The sequence below is a fragment of the Photinus pyralis genome, unplaced genomic scaffold (assembly GCF_008802855.1).
Source record: "Photinus pyralis isolate 1611_PpyrPB1 unplaced genomic scaffold, Ppyr1.3 Ppyr1.4_unclustered_Scaffold7883, whole genome shotgun sequence".
Lineage (NCBI taxonomy): Eukaryota > Metazoa > Arthropoda > Insecta > Coleoptera > Lampyridae > Photinus > Photinus pyralis.
Genome location: NW_022172268.1, coordinates 15,274 through 35,417, shown reverse-complemented (window position 1 = coordinate 35,417; position 20,144 = coordinate 15,274). Strand labels below are relative to the sequence as shown.

At 41.6% G+C, this 20,144-nt stretch overlaps 3 protein-coding genes across 3 annotated transcripts; 1 reads left to right on the top strand and 2 right to left on the bottom strand.

Annotated features, from left to right (window-relative positions):
• Positions 1-11,732: 11,732 nt before the first annotated feature.
• On the bottom strand, positions 11,733-13,330 carry LOC116182884 (arp2/3 complex-activating protein rickA-like). Its single transcript, XM_031503447.1, has 4 exons — positions 12,664-13,330; positions 12,493-12,585; positions 12,244-12,432; positions 11,733-12,180 (listed from the first exon to the last, which is right to left on the bottom strand). The coding sequence occupies exons 1-4, from the start codon at positions 12,912-12,914 to the stop codon at positions 11,829-11,831; spliced, it is 885 nt and encodes a 294-aa protein (XP_031359307.1). The 5' UTR covers positions 12,915-13,330; the 3' UTR covers positions 11,733-11,828.
• Positions 13,331-15,371: 2,041 nt separating this feature from the next.
• Positions 15,372-17,183, top strand: LOC116182883. The gene has a single exon (XM_031503446.1). It carries the CDS (start codon positions 15,372-15,374, stop codon positions 17,181-17,183), a length of 1,812 nt encoding a protein of 603 aa, XP_031359306.1.
• Positions 17,184-18,069: 886 nt separating this feature from the next.
• Positions 18,070-19,137, bottom strand: LOC116182882. The gene is made up of 2 exons (XM_031503445.1): positions 18,967-19,137; positions 18,070-18,609 (listed from the first exon to the last, which is right to left on the bottom strand). The coding sequence occupies exons 1-2, from the start codon at positions 19,135-19,137 to the stop codon at positions 18,070-18,072; spliced, it is 711 nt and encodes a 236-aa protein (XP_031359305.1).
• Positions 19,138-20,144: the final 1,007 nt, after the last annotated feature.

Here is a 20,144-nt window from a genome sequence, read left to right as displayed (position 1 = left end):
AGTGTATATTTTGTTATTGAAGATTTAATTTAAATCTTCGGGTTAGATGAAAAATAATACAAAATGAAGTTCAAGACGACTGATATTAATATATGTATATCAACTTTTTTGTTAAATGGATCCCATATTAGAATATTACATGATTATGGAGGCTTTCTTATTTTTCTAACGATAATAGCACTACTTATAATTGAACAAAATTTATTATTTTGAGATTTTAATTCAAGTAGATTTAGTTAATGAATTGTTTTATTTTGGCAGCCTACTACATAAAATAGTATACCAGGTATTTCTTCAAAGAATGATAGTTCCATTATATCGAAAATTATAAAAAAGACAAGGAATAAAGTTTTATGTATTTGGGCGTAAAAATTAGTAATATGGAAATAGAAAGAACTTTGTATCATTATTTTCAAAGGGAAACGGAAATATGTCACCCTGTATTTGACTTTTATATGTTGGAAATATACTAGCTACATTTAGATTAATTACAAGAATCTGTATAGTACCGTTACGTCGAATTTGACTTTTAATACGTTAATTTAATAAAAATAATTAGGGCGATCGATACAAATTATAAATTTGATCAATCATCATTAAATATGATTTTAGTAAATTTTAGGAAAGCGAAAAATTCCATTCGACAAAATAAAATAGTTTAAATTTATATATTTATATAAAGTTCAATTTTGCGTTTGAGACAATAGTTATTTATGCAATGAGTGTATAAATGAGGCGTTTTATTGGTGAGTGAGATGTTTAGTCCACGAGCGCAGCGAGTGGACTAAATTCGAACGAACCAATAATCGCCGATTTATACATGAATTGCATACAACGTTTTTTCGTCGACTTCACTGGGGTAGGTAATTTTAAATTCAACTACAAGAAATTACAAACGAAATTATGAGCTCCGACGATTTTTCAATAAATTACAGCTATTGTCGTTGCTATAGTAATGTGTTGTTTTATGCTGTACCGTTAGTCCTCGTAATCGCAGTGGAAGATTATGTTGCTTGCTCTGCTGCGGAGACGATTTTAACATTATATCCACTCAAATCAAAAGAAACTTATTGGAACGGTTTCGATCAGTTCGGCAATTGATGGAATACAATAAATTTGAAAGGAGATATTTCCGAAAATGTCACGTTGACATTTTACCTTGAAAAGGTATGTGAAATTAGAATGTAATTAATTGTTTTGCAACTGTATTAACAGTGAAAGATATGGAAATGTTCATCCCTGTGGTCGACGTACTCAATGTTGAAGGTAAAGTAACTGAATACCTTAACAATACCTTATCCGAGGAGCTACACATACATACATCAGGATATGCTTTACTGAGATCGTTTGGCGACCATACTGGCTGCTGATCTCACTACATTAAAACCGAGATTAAAATGGTTAGGTGGATGGAAGTTCTTAGCTGTTGCCGAAAGTGAATTGTTATATAATTGTCATTTCCCTTTAATAAAATGGTTGTTATGTATAAGTGGTTGCTAACGTATAATGGTTGGTTGCTAACCATTAATGGTTGCTAACGATTAATAAGCTTCATCATTGTACTCGTCACTAAGGAGTAATTTATATTGTTATCGCGAGGTCGACGAAAATAGTACATTATATATCAAGGTAGAGAAGTCCACTATTATTGCCTGAGCACCAAGATTACATCTCGAGGCGCTTGCGCCGAGGGGTGTAAGGTGCGAAGGCAATAATAGACTTCTCTACCGTGGTATATATACTATTTTTTTCACTACTAGCACTTGAAATCCTCTAAATTAACATATTATATTGATAAGAGAGTTAACGGTTGGACAGAATTGTTTGTTTCTTAATTTAACATGTCAATCAAGTACGTGGAAGTACAAGTCAAACAGGCCGTATTTTGTTCTGTCATTGAGATTTTTCAAAGAGTAATTTCGTTCGAATTTTTTCAAAATGTGATAATTTTAGGTATGTAATTTCTCTGGAAATTGCGAATAGTGGCAATTATTCGTTTTAGAGAACTTGTCTAAACGTTCATTGAGCGAAATTTCGGGTTGTGTTTTCTAAAAGTGACAGCGTGACAGTTCTCATTATTGACTACTAGTTAATAATAAAAAATTATTAACCACTTTGAACAAATGCCGAGAAAACCTACTTTACAAGTGGAAAAAAGGTTAATAATCATGTCATCAGACGCTAGTAGTGAAAAAAATGTATTATTGATTGGGTAGGCATCAGTAATAGTAGTTTTATACAATTACGTTGATTTCTGTCAGTTATGTTGATATTTATTACATCTATATTCCACCATCCATTCTTTAACCATTAACAAAATAGTAAAGTTTATATTTCGAACATAAACATTTTTATAAACACATCTCTTACATTTACGTTCTTCTCAGACTGCACAATCGGGGTCCCAAAAGAAACGCGGCAGAAAACGTAAAGTACTTTCGGGTATCGCGGCCCTAAACGCAGCCAGAAAAGCGGGCACTTTTGGTAGCGAACAGGACACGCCGCTTACTTTGTCGCAGTCAGTAATGCCACCACCCACCTCTACCCCAATACCTGCTACCGCGCTTCCGGTAGAGGTCCTCGTCGAAAATTATTTCGACGAAGTTGACGATTTGGCGATGGCAAATCTACAAATCGCCGAAAATACCGAACGTCGTCTGCGAGTACCTCAACGGGTCACCGACATCACTGCCGGCTATTTGGACACCCTGTTTTACGATCTTGCTCGATACGATCTGATGGCACAATTCCACGATCCGACATCGCAGATGAACGTAAACAGCGTATTCGGCTACATGATGTACGTCGCATACTTGGCGCAGGATGTTATCAAGTCAGTTTTGATTAACATCGGGTACACGATAGGCGTATGGAGCAACGCGCCCGTCTCGTCAACCGTAGGCGCGTGGGGCGATCGTCACGAGTACGAGGTACTGTTCGTCCCGATCTACTTCCCGGGACACTTCGCACTGGTGATTCACGAGCGAAGAGGCCGAACCGTACTTTACGACCCCCTGCCCAACAAAAACCGGTTCGACAACGACAACGCCCGCTACATACCCGCCATCAAGGACGCAATTCGCGAATTCGATCCGTTCTTCGCGTCCAACGACGCCATCGACATCGAAGTTGCCGACCCTGCAAGTTACAACGTTCAAAGAGACGGGTACAACTGCGGTTATTACGTCTCTCTCTACGTCGAAACGTACCTCACGAACGACAAAAGGATGCTTCTGGCAGATTTCAATATCGCTACCGAACGTCAAAGGGTTAACGGTATGCTATTCGAACTGTGTCACGGACGAGTTCCGCAGTACGAAGCCAGACACGACGATCCTTTCCACCCAGTCGAAGTGGACGACGTCGACGAGGAGATGCCGGTCGTCCAACGCATCTCGCCCGCCGAATCCGACTCGGACGTTAGCATGGCGTCTGTATCTTCGACCGATAGCAGACGATCTACCCGATCCGGTAGAAGCAATGCCAGCTACAGCGAGAGCAGAACGACGACCAAGCGCACTTTGAAACCGTTAAAATACTGCAAGAAAAGGCACGGCAAATACGGTTGTTTTGCGAAATGCGCCAAGCACAGAATCGATTACCTCGATTGCGGTAAAATTGGCGACAAGGTGTGCCCGCACTGCAAGGCACTCTTATTTCACGACGAAAACAGCACGATGTGCTGTAAAAATGGCGACGTGGTCTTACCGGAAATCCGACCGGTTCCCGAGGAAATTCGCCAATTGACGAGCGACGCCGTGCACGGAAAACACTTCCTGCGGTACTTCCGGATCTACAACATGCTGCTGAGGTTCGGTAGCTTAGAGGCCGGTAGAAAAAAGGCGCCCGGAGGAGGTCCTCCCGTCATACTTATAAACGGCGAAATTAAGCGAAACATAAGTCCGTTGTTCGCTTCCGACGGTACAACGCCGGTGCACGGTCAACTTTACATGCTGGATCCGATTACGATGCACGAGGCGGTCGCCAGGGATCCCCTCTACTCCAAGTTCGGTATTCGACGGGAGATCCTGGAAAAACTGTTCGCCGTACTCCGACGCTGCCATCCTCTATGCGAAGCTTTCCAAGTTATGCACACCCTTTACGAGGAAAAACTGGCGGAAGTTCGAGAACAGGGCTTCGAAGACGTGCAGCACGTCACGTTGGTCTTGGTAAATCCGAAAAATGTACCGGACACGGTGGCCGATCCCGGCCTGCACCCGCGCACTGTCAACTTGCCGCAGGTTAACGAATTGTGCGCGTTTTACGTTACCAACGAACAAAACGAGCCGATTTATCGTCACGGTACCTGGCTGAAAAAGAACAGCGGCGAAGTAATCCTTTTACCGCTTTACCATCAAACCAACGATTGCGCTCACTACGTCTTGAACTTGGCACACGGCGACCCCGGCTACCACAGCGGTATCGCAAAACGCGCGAGTCGAAACGCGCCCAGACGGCGACGTGCGAGCGCGCTGGACGACGCCGCCGAACAGAACGAGATTGCTAACCCTCCTGACGCCGTTCACGACGACGACGAGGGCGACGACAAGCACCACGTGTCTATACGAGAATTCTATAGATACCATCTCGCAATTCGCGGCCGCGATCCTACAGCCGCCGCGCATTTTCTTTACCCGTTTGGTAGCATCGTTCAGGAGTACATCATCGATCAGAGCATAAAAGTCGATCAACAGGTGTACGAGTACATTCATAAGAATGCCGAAATCCTCTGTACGACCGCGCCAGAAGTTCGTCAAGCACTCGAAAGAGAGCTGCGTCGTGTGGACGACAATAAAAAATTGGGGAAGGTGATACGGCTGTCTTCCAGAATGGTCGGTTCTCCGGCCTGGTATCAGCAAATGTTTCACGACGCCATGGCTCTGTTTCAACGAAAGGGAAAGGCGACCTTTATGATTACCTCCACGACCAACCCTTCGTGGAAAGAGATCAGACAGCATTTAATGAGAGGTCAAAATGCTACGGATCGTCCCGATATCGTTAATCGAGTCTTTCTCGTGAAAATTAACAAAATGCGACACCTCATCGAAGACAAGCAAATCTTCGGCAAAGTAAACGCTTTTACTGAAAGTCTCGAGTTTCAAAAGCGTGGCGGACCCCATACGCATCGTCTAATCAGTTTAGACTGCCCGAACACGAGCGAATACGTAGACGAATACGTATCCGCCGAAATTCCGCACTTGCCTAGCGAGGACGACAAAAGCGACGAGGCGGAGGTCCAAAGAAAACTGCGAGATTTGGTCGTGAAATACCAAATTCACGATTGCAACAGCCACTGTCTGAACGAAAAGGGGAAATGCAACAAGGGCTTTCCCAAGAAGTTCTCTAACGAGACCATCATATACGAAGACAGACCGGCGTTGTACAAGCGAAGATCTCCCGACGACGGAGGCGCCGTATATCGTACGGCGAAGGGACGCGTAATCACCAACGCCTCGGTGGTTGCGTACAATCCCGCCTATCTGTTTGCATGGGACGCGCACCACAACGTGGAGTTTTGCTACGGCACGAACGCCTGCAAGTACGCCGTCAAGTACAGCTTCAAGGTCGGCAACTACGCGTACGTCCAAATTACCAACGCGAACGATCCGACCGTGGATTACGACGAAACCGAGGGCATGATGAAGGGATATTATCGTTCCGCTCCGGAAGCGCACACGTCGCTGTATTCGTGGCGAAGGATTCGCCTATCGCACACGATTTACCGTCTCGACGTACATTTGCCCGGAGAAGGTCCCTTGTACTTTCGTCGCGGTTACGAAGACGTACTCGCCGCCAGAGTGCTGGACAGCACCACCAGACTGTCCCGACTTGAAATGTTCATGGCGCAGTGTTCCGAAGAATTTCGACAGGGTATATCCGAAATGCGAAACGTCACCTTTCCTCAACTGCCCGAGACGCATTGGTTCGATCGAAGATCCAATCGTTGGCTGAAGAGAAAGGTTCAGCGTAAAATTATCGGTCGTCTGTATCCCGTCCAGCCCGGACAACTAGAGAAGTTTGCGGTATACCAGTTGGTAATGTGCAAAAAGGGTCCGTTGAATTGGGAAGATTTACGAACTCCTCCCAACCGCGCGACGCCTTGCGAGACGTTCGTCGAATGCGCGAAGGTCATGGGTCTTCTCGAAGACATAGAGATCTGGCGCAGAACGCTTTTCGAAGCGAGCAACGTCGGCAATCCACGAATGATGCGCAATTTATTCGCGCAAATACTACTCTGCGGTCACGTAACCGATCCGCTGGCGCTATGGAACGAATTCCTTCCGTTCATGTACGACACCAGAAATTTACGCGAAAACGACGATCGCGAAAAGTCGAGAAGGATTAACATTGCGTTGTGCCTGTTAAATCGTCTGTTGAGCCGTCGATGGAAAACCAACGCCGATTACCACATACCGATGCCGGTCAATTACGATTCCGTTTGCGACGACGAAAGAGATTTCTTCTTCGGTCACGATCGAGTCTTGGACGACGAAAATCTGTTAGATCCGACGGTAGCTCTACCGTCCGAAAACGTCGACGAGGAAGATATCGAAACCGAACACGTCCGCAACTACGCGAATCTGCCGATATATCAACGGCTAAACGTCGAACAAAGGCGAATCGTCGACGCCGTCATAACGGCCGTCCAAATTTCTCCTTCCGTCGCCGCCGCCACCAACGTGCCGAGATTGATTTTCATGAGCGGCGCGGGCGGTACGGGTAAAACGTTCGTGTACAGAACGTTGATCGACATTTTCGTCAAGTACAAAAGGTACGCGCTGGTAACGGCATCGACGGGCGTCGCGGCACAATTACTCCCAAGAGGAACGACGGTTCACAGCGCCTTCCAGTTACCGAGAGATGTGACGTGCACCGATTACGTTCCTCCCATCTCCTATAACAGCATCGTCGCGTACCGAATCCGAAAGGCGGAACTGCTAATAATCGACGAGATCAGCATGCTGCACAGAAACCTCTTCCGAATGGTGAACGAAGCGTGCAAACATACCGCCGACGAGCAACTGTCCAACTTCGCTTTCGGCGGAAAGGTAGTCTTGCTAGGCGGAGATTGGCAACAGCTCTTGCCAATAGTCGTTCTCGGAAATATACACGATCACGAAAGCGCTCTAACTAACGTCGAAGAGGTGACAGGCTCATTCTAAGCGCCAGACGCGTAGACGTCAGAGAGCTCAATCGCAAGATCTTGAACGTTTTGTCCGGCGAAGAGAGAGTGTACCTCTCCGCCGACAAGTCGCTGGTAGACAATCCGATACTCGACGTACACGCCGCCGTTCACGACGTGGTCTACCTGAACGAGGAGAATCCTTCGGGTTTTCCTCCTCACCGTCTCGTCCTCAAGTCGAACTGCTTGGTGATACTGTTGAAAAACATAGACGTGAAGCAGGGACTGTCGAACGGCACCCGTCTGATCGTAACCGATATGGGCGAAAATTTGCTGCACTGCAGAATAGCCGTGGGACCGTACCGCGGAAAAACCTGCGTGCTGTCCATGTTACCGTTCACTTACGAAGACCGTCGTCCCGACGGTACGGGTCTGCACTTCAGCCGAATGCAATTTCCCGTCGAATTGGCGTACGCGATGACGATCAACAAGGCGCAAGGTCAAACCGTCACCAAAGTCGGCATTTTGCTTAAAACTCCACTGTTCAGTCACGGACAGCTGTACGTGGCGATGAGCAGGGTGCGAACCAAACTCGCGATCAAAATCTGCGCTTCGCGCAGCGGCAAGAATGGACCTTGTACGATCAAAAACATCGTCGCTAGAAATATTTTCTCCTAAGCCCCGGCAAGTCACTCGTGCGAGAAAATAGAATAAATAAATTTTTTGACTTGCCAAATATATTCGAGACTGTTTCAGATTTTCGCTGCCGAACCGAACGAGCCGCGAAGCGAGCCGAACGGTGTTTTTGCACCTCCGAAAGGGGATTATTAATGCCGAGCGGTCGAGTTCCCATAACGTGCGATAATTTTCGATTCGTCCAAATTTTTGTGCATCATCAACATTGACGTTCCCGAAGTCGTCTCTTCAATCGCACAGCGAGTTCGAACACGCGTCTACCGAACGAACTTTCGACGAACGGTATTTTTGCACCTCCGAAAGGGGATTATTAATGCCAAACGTCTTCGTTCTTCGACACGCACTTAATTTTGACTTGCTACATAATTTTGAGACTGATTTCAGACTGCCGATACGTCGACGATCGCTAAGCGGCCGAGTTGAACGAACGCGCTTTCGCAGAAAAGGTCAGACGGCGTTTTTGCACCTCCGAAAGGGGATTGTTAATGCCGAACGGCCGAATTACGACTACGCGCGCGACAATTCCGATTCGCCATCAATGCGCACGGACATCCTTAAGACCTGGACTCGCCTCTCTCTCGAACAGTACTGCGAGTCGAACGCCGAACTTCGACGAACGGTATTTTTGCACCTCCGAAAGGGGATTATTAATGCCGAAAGTCGTTTGTTCTTCGATTCACGTTCAATTTTGACTTGCAATTAACTTTGAGACTGATTTCAGGCTCGTGCGCATCGTCGACGTTCGCAAGACATTTTCACCGATATCTCGGCGAGGCAGATTCTTCGACTCGCCCTGACGAAAATGTACCACAATTTACCTTCGGGTAAATGCGCGTCACATGCACAAAACCCTCGTAAGCTCATGAAACACTTCACGGGCCGTGGAGAGGAGGGGGCTTATCGTCGACGATATAAACGATCGCGTGACATACACTAGCAATTGCAACACTACTGTCAACCGACTGCCGCTCCGTCGGTGTTCTTGACAAAGTCGAACACAATATACGATGCGCATCAACCGACCAGTCTGTGCTTGCCTGCTAATTGTCAAACGCGTACACGGGCACCTAGCAATAGTTTAACGACGACTGAATTAACGGTCCCGTACGTCCCCCTGCACACATTGTCCGACTATACAAACACGCGCAGAACAACTAAGAGTTTTTAAGCCACAAGTGTTTGAGCCATTACGAGATGAGTTTCGATTCAAATCGGAGCTAAAACTTTAATTTGTTTTTTTTCCTTTACAGTTTTTTTTCACAGTTACAGTAAACAAAACTTAAAAATTTGGTAAGTACAAAAACAGTGTGTTGTGAAGTATTTAAACTTTTTTTTAATTTTCAGTCCAGATCGATGAGTACATCTCGTGCCACAGAGGAAATTGATCGACATTGTACGACTACGATATCATACTTTCGTTCGCAAGTATTATTACGAAAGTAAAATTGCACCTTACGATTTGTGTAATTGCGTAAAATATCAAAATATTTATAACAATTTAACTTTCGGTCGCATAAATTAATGAGAAAACTGAAAATTTAAACTAAAATTTTCGTTTCTTTTTCAGATACGACATTCCACCTTGCATCTACGAGAAGAATAATCAAGACTACGACGCTATTTGTACGCAAGTATTTCTTAAAATTGAAGGTAAAACGTATCACATTTTGATTAATATTTATAGTTTGCGTAAACTACGTAAAATTTCAAATTGTTTGTATCAATTTTATTTTTCATTACATATGTTAATGCGAAAACTAATTTACCATCTTTTTTTTTACTTCTCAACGGTTCATTTTTGGTGTATCTAATAATATCTCGGCTTAGAGTCTAAACCACTTATGCCGACAAATTCTAGCAATAGCAGCACCATTGTCAACTGACTGCCACTACGTCGGTGTCTGTAAATGCAGCGAGCACGCACTGCATGTGCCGATAAACTATTTTGACACAGTCGAACACAATATACGACAGGCATCGACCGACTACTATGTGTTTGCTTGCTAATTGTCGAAACGCATTGGTGCGATTCTCAAGATATGAAAAATACATTACTAACGAACCGTTTTCGATACTTTTTTTTAATTTTTTATCGCATTTTCATACACCAAATGCTTTATCTCATTTTATTTACGTTTGTTTTAACCTTCGTTGTGAATTTAAACTGATACAGATTTTGATTTTTGTAAGGTAAACCATTCCATGTTAATTCATTTTTTGTTTGAGTTTTTTAGGTCCGTTCTTATCATCGAAGGTACCACCGTCTACAATATCACTACCTATCTTCGTAACGCAAGGAAGTAGTGATATAAGGCCGATTCTAACTCAAAAAGTCACTAGAAAAGTCACTAGATGTGAAAAAAGTCACTAGAAAAGTAACTAGGTTTGAAACTCTGCTCAAAGTCACTAGAAGGTCACGAGAGGTTTGAAACTCTGCTAACAGTCACTAGAAAAGTAACAAGGTTTGAAACTCTGCGTCACTAGAGAGGTTTGAAACTCTGCTAGTGATATAGGGGTCGATTCTAAATCAAAAAGTCACTAGAAAAGTAACTAGGTTTGTAACTCTGCTGGCGAGGTTTGCGTCAGTGCTAAGGTCAAGGAATCGAGGTTTGCGTCTGAGCTAAAATATCGGAGGTTTGTGTCCGAGCTAAGAGTTGAACGCGGGTTGTGTCCTGAACTAAAGTGGGTCTAAGCTAACGCGTTCTCAAAGTCAGAGCTAAAGTAAGTCGGTTTGTGCCTGAGGGTTGTGTTGTCGATGGTAGTGTACGGCCGATTCTAAATCTCACTAGATGAAAAATCCCCCTAGAAAAGTCACTAGAATTGAGTGGTTCTGAACTGTGGTAGCGGGGGTTGCGCCTGTGCTAACGTCAAGGGGGTCGAGGTTTGTGCTCGAGATAAAGTATCGGAAGTTTGGGTCCGAGCTAAAGTAATTCGGTTTATCACCCCATGCTCTTTCTGTGTTATTGATTGATTATCGATTTCGGGGTCATGGCAACATGGTTCTGAGTTTTGCTAATTTGTGGGTTCATTTCTTCACTAAAGTCAAGTATAAAGGACACGAGTGAACGTTGTACAAGTCATTTCTATACTGACATCAGAGAAAAAATGACAAAAGTAATGATGATTGCAGAAGATCCCGAAGACCGCCATCGCAGAAAAATACGTATAGACGATTTGTTAAGGAGAATTAAAAAATTCAAGTGGGAGCTGGAGGTGTTTGAAGTGCAGCGCAAATTAAGTAGAGTACGACTGCATACAAAGAAAAATATGCAATGAAATTTTCTCGCTCACGCAAATGCTCGTATATGTGTATGTGTACTTAATTTGTATTATTGTTGGCATATCGTAAAAAAGAAATAAAAAAACTTCACTTTGATCGTATTGTGTTTTGTTCATACGAGCACCTCTCCCATGTTCCTTATATGCATTTTAGTACGCATTACCGTAAGATGGATGATGGATTGATTTTCATTAGACTTGGTAACTGCGTTCGGTTTTAGCATTGGAAATGCTTATGTTTTTTCTCACACACAGTTTCAGTTAACCTTCCTTCCTTATTTATATGCAGCTTGGTATGCTCTACTGTAATAGGTATAGCTTTTGAAAAGGCGTGCATTCGTGCATTTCTTTTGACGGCTGCAAAGTTTTCTTAATTTGATCGTTTTTCAACGCAACCGGCTAAAGTCGTTTGTCTTAAACTCTTACACCTTCACCTTGAATCACATCAACAAAAACAGATAAGTTTTTTATTTGTTAAAAAATTGATAAATTTTTGACAATTACTTTTCTTTACAAATTTCATGAATTCTTCAATAAATTGGAGTTCTTTTCTCCAACCGCCTTTCTTCTTTGGATGAAGCATCTAGTTTTTTTCTTAACTCGGTGGTGTTGGTCCGAGCGTCAATCAGTTTTGCTCGATAAAAAAAGACTCCATGTTGTTGACTATTTGCCTTTTATTGAATAAGTAAAGTAAAGTATAAAAAAATGTACAAAACTACAAACTATAAACTTATTTTTTAGGTTTAACAAATTTGAGGAAGTCCTCTATATAGGCGACTTCTTTCTCCAGCCGCCGCTCTTCCTTCTTCGCCGTTTCCAGCTGCCGTTGTAGTTCGGTCGTCTTGTTCCTTGCATCCAAGAGCTTAGCCCGGTACACCGGCTCCATATTTTTTAATGTGCCGTATGTAGTAAGGGCTAGTTCCCTCGGTGTTTTAGGATGCAGCGACCCATCTTGCTGCGTCGGTGTTTCCGGGAAGTACCCCTCCTCCAGGTCGGATTCGACCATTACGACGACGTCTGCCAAATTCTTGCCCTTTCTTTTCTTGTCGCTAGGGGAGCGCGATGCGTTGTCATGACAGCGACTGCAATAAATAAAAAATAATCTATTACGAAGGAGTTCTATAAGTATTATGATATAAACTTACGGTCGTTTTTGGCCCGATGGCACAACAGGTTCCGCCGGAGGAGGAGGTGGCGGAGGAGGAGACAGCAAAATTGATGGTGGTAGCGACAGCTTTGGTGGTGGCGGCGGTACCCGTGTTGTTAGCGGCAGCTGTGGTGGTGGTGGTGTCGGCGACCGCTGGGGTTCCGTTAATTGCGGTGTCGGTATTATTCTGAAATTAGAGAATTTTATTATTAGCGAGTAGAAGAGAAAAACAACATTTTTTACTTACCGAGCTGGCTCGAATAAATAGTTTGTTGCGGGGTCCCCTTCCAGCTGCGCTAACAGTAGGTCCAGTTCCAAATTCTCGCCCAAATGACCCGTGCTGTAAAAAGCAATTACTTTTTAACATAACGAAATAGAGGGGAGAAAATAATTTAAAAAAATCATAAATATTACTTACGTGATTGTCGAATTATCCGAATGTATTGTAATTACTTCATCCAATGGTTCCATTTGAGTTAATGCGCAACTTTGCCAGTTGTTGTTATTGATGTTGGTTGGCGGTTGTTGCACCAATGAAGTTGATGGCTTGGTTGTTTTTTTTTCCGCCTTATTGGTGGTGCAGGCTTGCGGTTTAATTAACATTGACGAAAGAATATTCACTTTGTTGATTTTCGGCTTTTTCATCTTTCTTGTAAGTGAAGAAGACATGACGTTATACCGAGCTCGATGCTAACTGATAATTAGTGGGGAAAAATTTTCAGTATATATTGTAAAATTGTTGTAATCGTTTGCGGAAAACTGGAGAGAGGTTGAGTTAATGAGTGAGAACGATAGATCGTATGATTCCGGGATGAACTTCCCCGCTTTGTTTAAGGTGCAGCTGCGCGTATTTGACCCTGAACACCTAGCCTATATAAGGTGACAAGTGTAGAGATTATTTGCATCTTCAAACCCCCCGCGGTGAGTATAGTGGTGCGAGTGCAACACCTCATCAGCACAAAAAGTGTCGATTGTGTGCGAGGTGTCTGTGAATGTTCAAGGATAACACTGATACTACTACTGTTTGCATATATTTCTAGAGAGAAAGAGATTTTTAGATATACAATTTCAGTGAAGACGGCAAGCACCTGGTGGCAGCGAACGAGGATTCCTGCTATTATAACAAACCTTTTTAAACTCCAACTGTAAGTAAAAAAAAAAATAAATAAAAAAAAATTTTTTTTTTAAATGGAACCGACGTCCGTTGCGAATCTTAGTAGTGAAATAGTTACGCTAACACGAAAAGCTATTGCATTATTAAAACATAAGCCCGAAATTTTGAGGCATATAAGGATAATAAGGGAAAATATTTCTTTGTTACAAAATGCTATTAATAATAACATCCATTTGAATAGTCACGTTGAAAATCCTATTAGATTAGAATCTAATCTTGGAACGTTGAAATTTTATTTGGCCAAATTACGGCAACAATTAAAAGATAATTCGCTTAAAAGAGGTTGTGGAATACCTGCCGCCGCCCCCTCTTCACACCCTCTAATTTGGCAGACTTTAAATTCTTGCTTTCAAGGTAGAATGCTTACTGGTATTATTGTGAATACGGTCTACAAAGATCCTTTTATTTTCTTGGATAAGGCATTTGACAAGCTTGCCCGAAAAATTAAACCGATGCTAAGAAAATCTATGCTTAAGGTAAACGTAGTGCTGGCCTGTGATTTTTTACATCCTCAAAATCTTAATGTGGATCTAAAAACGTTTGCCACAAGAAATAACGTTCTCGATGCAGGTAGTAATCTAAAAGAGTGGTATCAGACTCAGGTCATTGACAGATTGAGATCAAAGTTAGATTTGTTTCAGGAAGAGTTATCAAACTGGAGTTTAATTGAGGTTTTATATTTAAAAATAAACGTAAATAAATACGTTCCCATTCGAGTGGGAAGCTTTAGCACGTACGTAAGACTTCCTCCCTTTATAGCGCGTAAGAAAGCCATTATTAATGTTAAAAATAACGACAAGTATTGTTTTTTGTGGTCAATAGTCTCTGCTCTTTATCCAGCGCAACGTAATCCCGATAGACCTTCTAGTTATCCTCATTTCGATACCGTTTTGAATAGTGGTCCCATTACGTTTCCCATTCAACTAAACGATATAAAAAAATTCGAAAGATTGAATAATCTTGCCATTAATTTGTATTGCTTAGAAAAGAGAAAAGTCCTTCCTTTCTTGTTGAGTGAAAATCGTGAAGCGCGGGCAAACGCAATCAATTTATTGGTATTATCTTCTAATAACAATAAGGCTCCAAAAAATCGTATTTGCCCAAAAAATACTAATTACTTTCACTTTGCGTGGATTAAAAATTTATCCCGTTTATTATCGTCACAATTATCCAATAGGGGACACGCAAAGTTTTTGTGTAATATTTGTTTAAATCATTTTTCATCGAATCGCCTACTGGAAAAGCACACGGTTCGTTGTCATGACATAAATAAATGTGCGGTAAGAGTACCTTCCGAATCGGAGAAAATTTTGAAATTCTCTCATTATTCTAATAAGGAAAAAGTTCCGTTCGCGATTTACGCAGATATTGAATGCCTTCTGGAGAATTGTGATACCGTTTGCGGTAGTGGGGAAAACACAAAACTATTTCAAAAGCACGTACCTTACAGCATAGCTTTTTATCTCAAATGTGCATATGACAATTCATTATCGCGATTCTCGTTATACAGAGGCGCGGATTGTGTATCGTGGTTTATAAACAATCTACACAACATCGCGCTCTGGGCTAATGCAATTATTAACAATCCCCTACCGATGGAAACATTGAGTGAAGCTCAAGAGGAAGATTTCAAAAACGCCACCCATTGTCATATTTGTGAGAAACCTTTTTTGGAAAATGAAATTCGTTGTAGGGATCATTGCCATTTCACTTCGCGGTATCGCTCTGCTTCGCACCAGTCCTGTAATGTAAACTACCAAAACAGTCACGCGATCCCTGTGGTCTTTCATAATCTCAGTGGGTACGATGCCCATTTCATTATCCGCGAACTTGCAACCGCTATACCTGGCCAAATAAAAGTTTTACCTTTAAACAAAGAGAAGTATATCTCCTTTTCGAAACACGTGCAAGATACGAAGATTATTTTTAGATTTATAGATTCCTTTCGCTTTATGAGTAGTAGCATTGATAAGCTTGCGTCCTATTTAAGTAAGGACAAAAAAAATATAACGCGCTCGGAGTATGTCGGCGGTGAATCCGAATTCGAGTTACTTACACGGAAAGGTGTATTCCCATATGAATACGTCGATTGCTTTGAAAAGTTAAATGAGCGCTGTTTACCTCCTAAAAATAACTTCTTCAGTTCATTGCGCGGTGAAGAAATTAGCGAAGATGATTACACTCATGCTTTAAATATATGGAACTCGTTTTCCATAGAGACTCTCGGACAATTTTCAGATTTGTATTTGAAAACTGACGTGTTGCTTTTGGCGGATATTTTTGAAAATTTTCGCAATACATGTCTACAGACTTATAAATTGGACCCTCTTCACTACTTTAGCGCCCCTGGTCTTGCATTCGACGCGATGTTGAAAATTACCGACGTTCAATTAGAGCTTTTAACTGACATAGATCAAGTAATGTTCATCGAAAGAGGAATTCGCGGTGGTATAACGCAATGTTCTACGAGATACGCGAAGGCTAATAATAAGTATATGAAGGAAGGTTACCGCCCCGAACTTGAATCGACCTACTTAATGTATTTTGATGTAAATTCTCTATATGGCGCCACAATGTGCGAATTTTTGCCGTACGGAGAGTTTTCCTTTGTAGATGAGGATTCATTTGAAACGTTAGATATATTGAACCACCCCGATAACGCAGAAATCGGCTACATTTTAGATTGTGATCTAAATTATCCCACGAATATCCACTCCTTTCATAAAGATCTTCCACTTGCGCCCGAACACCGAACTCCCCCCAATGGTAAATTTAAGAAATTACTTCTGACATTGTATTCAAAACAGAACTACGTTTTACATTACAGAAATTTAAAGCAGTACATAAAGCACGGATTACGACTCGATAAAATTAATCGCGTATTAAGATTTCGACAATCGCCTTGGTTAAAAAAGTATATCGATTTAAATACGCAAAAGCGACAAGAATCTACGAATGAATTCGATATCAATTTTTATAAACTAATGGTAAATTGTGTATTTGGTAAATTGATGGAGAACGTAAGGAAATATAAAGATGTGCATTTGGTAAACAAGTGGGGCGGTAGGTACGGCGCCGGTGCTTATATATCCAAACCAAACTTTAAAAGCTGTATGCTTTTCGATGACAATGAAGATCTAGCAATCATAGAAATGAATCGTTTGGAAGTACTGCTCAACAAACCCATTTATGCAGGCTTAACCGTATTAGATGTATCAAAAACTATTCTTTATGATTTTCATTACAATTTCGTTTTAAAAGAGTTCAAGGATCGCGCAAAACTATTATATACCGACACCGATAGTTTGATCTACTCATTTTCAGTTCCAGACATTTACGAATCCATAAGAGAAAACATCGATAAGTTTGATACGTCGAATTATAATCATAATAACGTTTTTGACATACCCCTGGTTAATAAAAAAGTCCCCGGGCTGATGAAGGACGAGAACAATGGAAAAATAATGCTAGAGTTTGTAGGGCTTAGAGCGAAAATGTACTCTTATCTCGTGGACGGTAAGGTATTCAAGAGGTCCAAAGGTTCAACTTATGCCAGTATCCGGGAAATAACTTTGGAGGACTATAAAAACAGCATATTTAACAATGCGGTAGTAACACGGCCTCAATATTTAATAAAATCCCGAAAACATTTAGTATTCACGATCAAACAGAATAAGGTGGTTTTAAGTCCGTATGATGATAAACGACAAATTAGTTTAGATTGTATTAACACCCTCCCTTGGGGCTATAACTTTTCTACTTAACAGTGTGTTCCACAACCTCTTATTTAATCAATTTTGGTGTCTATCCTTTCCTTTTTGTAGGTGTGTGTTTTTACCCTATAAAGATGGCAAGCACTGGTGGCGGCGATCGAGGATTGGAACAAGAAATCCTTTTTGCGTCAAGCTCAATATACTTTGCACATTTGAAGAGTGTCGTTTTAAACACATCATCCTTTTCTATCGACACCTACTTTCTCATTAACAATATTTTACAGAATATTGTTATTCCAGATGAGTGTTTTAGATGGTGTGCTATAGCGAAAAATGTGTGTAAAGAAATGGTTAAATTACTATTTCACAAAAAGATCGAACTTGACTATCTAATGAATCATTATTCACGAGTAAACGGTGATCGTTTTGCTGATGTTCATACTCCTAGTGTATCAATGCATTTTGAAATGTTTATAGTAAATTTAAGAGGAAACAGTGTAGATAATGTAATTAGTAGTATTTATAAGGATAGTTCGCAAGTTATTAACGAAGCCATATGTACAGCTGCGGAGTATGCCAACTTCAATGCGCTGCAAATATTGATTGATGTTTGCCAGGAGGCGCACGTTAAAATAGATTTTAATCCACGTCAAAATAACTACCATCGCAAAATCTACGAGTGGCTATTGGAGAACATTAGGAGAGGCACACAAGATCATAACGCTCTGCTTGGTTGGAGGTGTGGTCCAGATAGCACTGTATGGCCCTCAACGTTGCTGAGTGATTATAAGAAAACGTACGATATGCTTGAAAAAATTATCAATAACGATAGCTTTACTTAAAAAAAAGAAAAATATGTTGTATGGTAATAGGAAAGCAAAATAAAAAAAGTACAAAAAAGCTTTTGTTTTCTTTATTTATTAATTTACAGCGAAAATTACAATACGATATTATCATTTTCTATCCAAGATTTTTCGTCCAGTCCCCACCACTTGACGTACACTTTATCTTTCTTACGTCGCAGCACCTTCTCCACCAAATAGATATCGGAATACTTAGCTTTTTGCAGTTCCTGCTCATAAAATCCTCCCAGTATCGGTTTTCCTTTCATGTCTTCCAACAAGTACGTCACGGGATTGGTTATTTGGACTTTTGCAATTTTAAACAGTTCACTGGACCAGTTCGGAGTATATCCCTTGGCGAACACACTCTTGTGCTTACTAATTCGAACTACATCGCCAACATTAAAACGATGTTTCTTGTTAAAGAGCTTGATGTGTCTGTAGGCCTTCAGCTGTGTATCGGCCTTTACTTCGATCGGCTTCATCCCCGTTGTTCGATTTTTACGATTATTATACTCGCTCGTGATTGATTCAATTGCATCAATCCATACATATTTTCCACGTAGACTAAACTGTCGGTATAAATAATTTTTGATCGTCCTAATTATTCTTTCGGCTATGGCAGCTTTTTTGTACTGTACGTGGAATAGTGATTAATGTGTTCTCGCGCCATCAATTTGTCAAATGATTTGTTATAGAATTCCTTCCCGGCATCGGTCTGTAGATTTTTCGGTCTCCGTCTGGTAGTTTTGAAAATATCCTGTATGGCTTTTGTCACCTCCTCACCCGTTTTAGTCTTCAATCCTCTCGTCCACAGATATTTTGAGAAACAATCGATAACTATCAGTATGTATTTGTAGCCTTTATTCTGTTTAGCGTAAGGTATAAATTCGGCCAAATCGGCTTGCCAAAGATCATCAAATCCCTTAATGATGGTACGTCTACGTGCGAAGTTTTTTCGTGCTGCTTTATGTAGCTCATTTACCACTTGCTGCATCCTCTATTAGTTTATGTAGGGTTGCTTTGACCGCCTTCAACTCTTCCTCTAGTGCCTCCACGTAATTGCGAAGACCGTCTACAGGTACTTTCGCAATCTGCATGTAATACATGAAGTATCCTCTATTTATGGCATCGCCATCGTCTACTGGATCGGCCACATTCATTAACCGGTTTCCGTTAAGATTCAGTCTTGTTGATAGGTAGTGTTGTAAGGTTAGGGCATCATGACGTTCAATAGGGTCGACAACATTACTTAGTCTCTTATTTTCCACATTTATCGTATCGTTGGTAATGGAAAATTTTGTCTTTAACAGTTTTCCAAATTGAGCATGGGTATGAGAACGTCCGAATTTATCCATGATGAATGTAAGCGGGGAAGACGGAAATGGGGTATTTATACTAGTTGAGATAAAAATCGCTGCGTAGGCTTTTGTATGTAACCCTCCTCGTACAGCTCTTCCACGATTGATATTATATCATTTTTTACTCCTGTGTTGCCTGCCATTTTTTCACCCCATAAAACCTCTAGGTCCCTAATCAATTCATGCACGCTATTCCAGTATTTGTATTCGATCGGTCGGTCGAGTTCCTTGAATAGAGTAATACCGCTTCCCGATTTCGCACGCCCCCTATTCGCCGCTTCCTCCTCCTTCAGGAGAGGCTTTATTATCAGCGTATACTTTTTGCTCTTATTGCCACGAATCTGTTCTGTGGGGTCGTAATTGCGCCGTGCGACATGAGTTGCTATTATTATCTGCTTATAGTTACTTCTATCCTGCTTGGATACTAGCGATTCATCCGGTTCATTCATGATGATAAGTTCGTATAGCCCCGCAGTACCTTTGTACCGGTTCCCGTTAATGACCAAATCTTCGTCATCTATCGTCACCTCAGTCTTGCCCATTCTCCACTTATCCGTTTCGACATTATAATGAATTCCAAAGGTGGTGTCAATTGCATTACTCGTATCTCTTATCATGCGCTCAACGTATATACGTGGTAGGTGTTTGTATTGTTCCAAAAAGGCTTGCGAACCTTGCATATCAAGTAATGATGCAGATGATTCTGATGCGATAGAGGACTCTTCTTCTTCTTCTTCCGGTTGATGCTCTCCTATCACTGTACTCTGTAGAAATGATGGCGCCTGTCTCAATGATGGAGTAGCCGTGGG

Coding starts and splice junctions, on each gene's coding strand:
- LOC116182884 (XM_031503447.1), bottom strand. CDS start 12,914: ATGTCTTCTTCACTTACAAGAAAGATGAAAAAGCCGAAAATCAACAAA. Junction 12,586..12,663: donor TCGGATAATTCGACAATCAC/GTAAGTAATATT, acceptor TGCTTTTTACAG/CACGGGTCATTTGGGCGAGA. Junction 12,181..12,243: donor CCATCGGGCCAAAAACGACC/GTAAGTTTATAT, acceptor TATTTATTGCAG/TCGCTGTCATGACAACGCAT.
- LOC116182883 (XM_031503446.1), top strand. CDS start 15,372: ATGAGTAGTAGCATTGATAAGCTTGCGTCCTATTTAAGTAAGGACAAA.
- LOC116182882 (XM_031503445.1), bottom strand. CDS start 19,137: ATGAATGTGGCCGATCCAGTAGACGATGGCGATGCCATAAATAGAGGA. Junction 18,610..18,966: donor ATAAACTAATAGAGGATGCA/GCAAGTGGTAAA, acceptor TTCCACGTACAG/TACAAAAAAGCTGCCATAGC.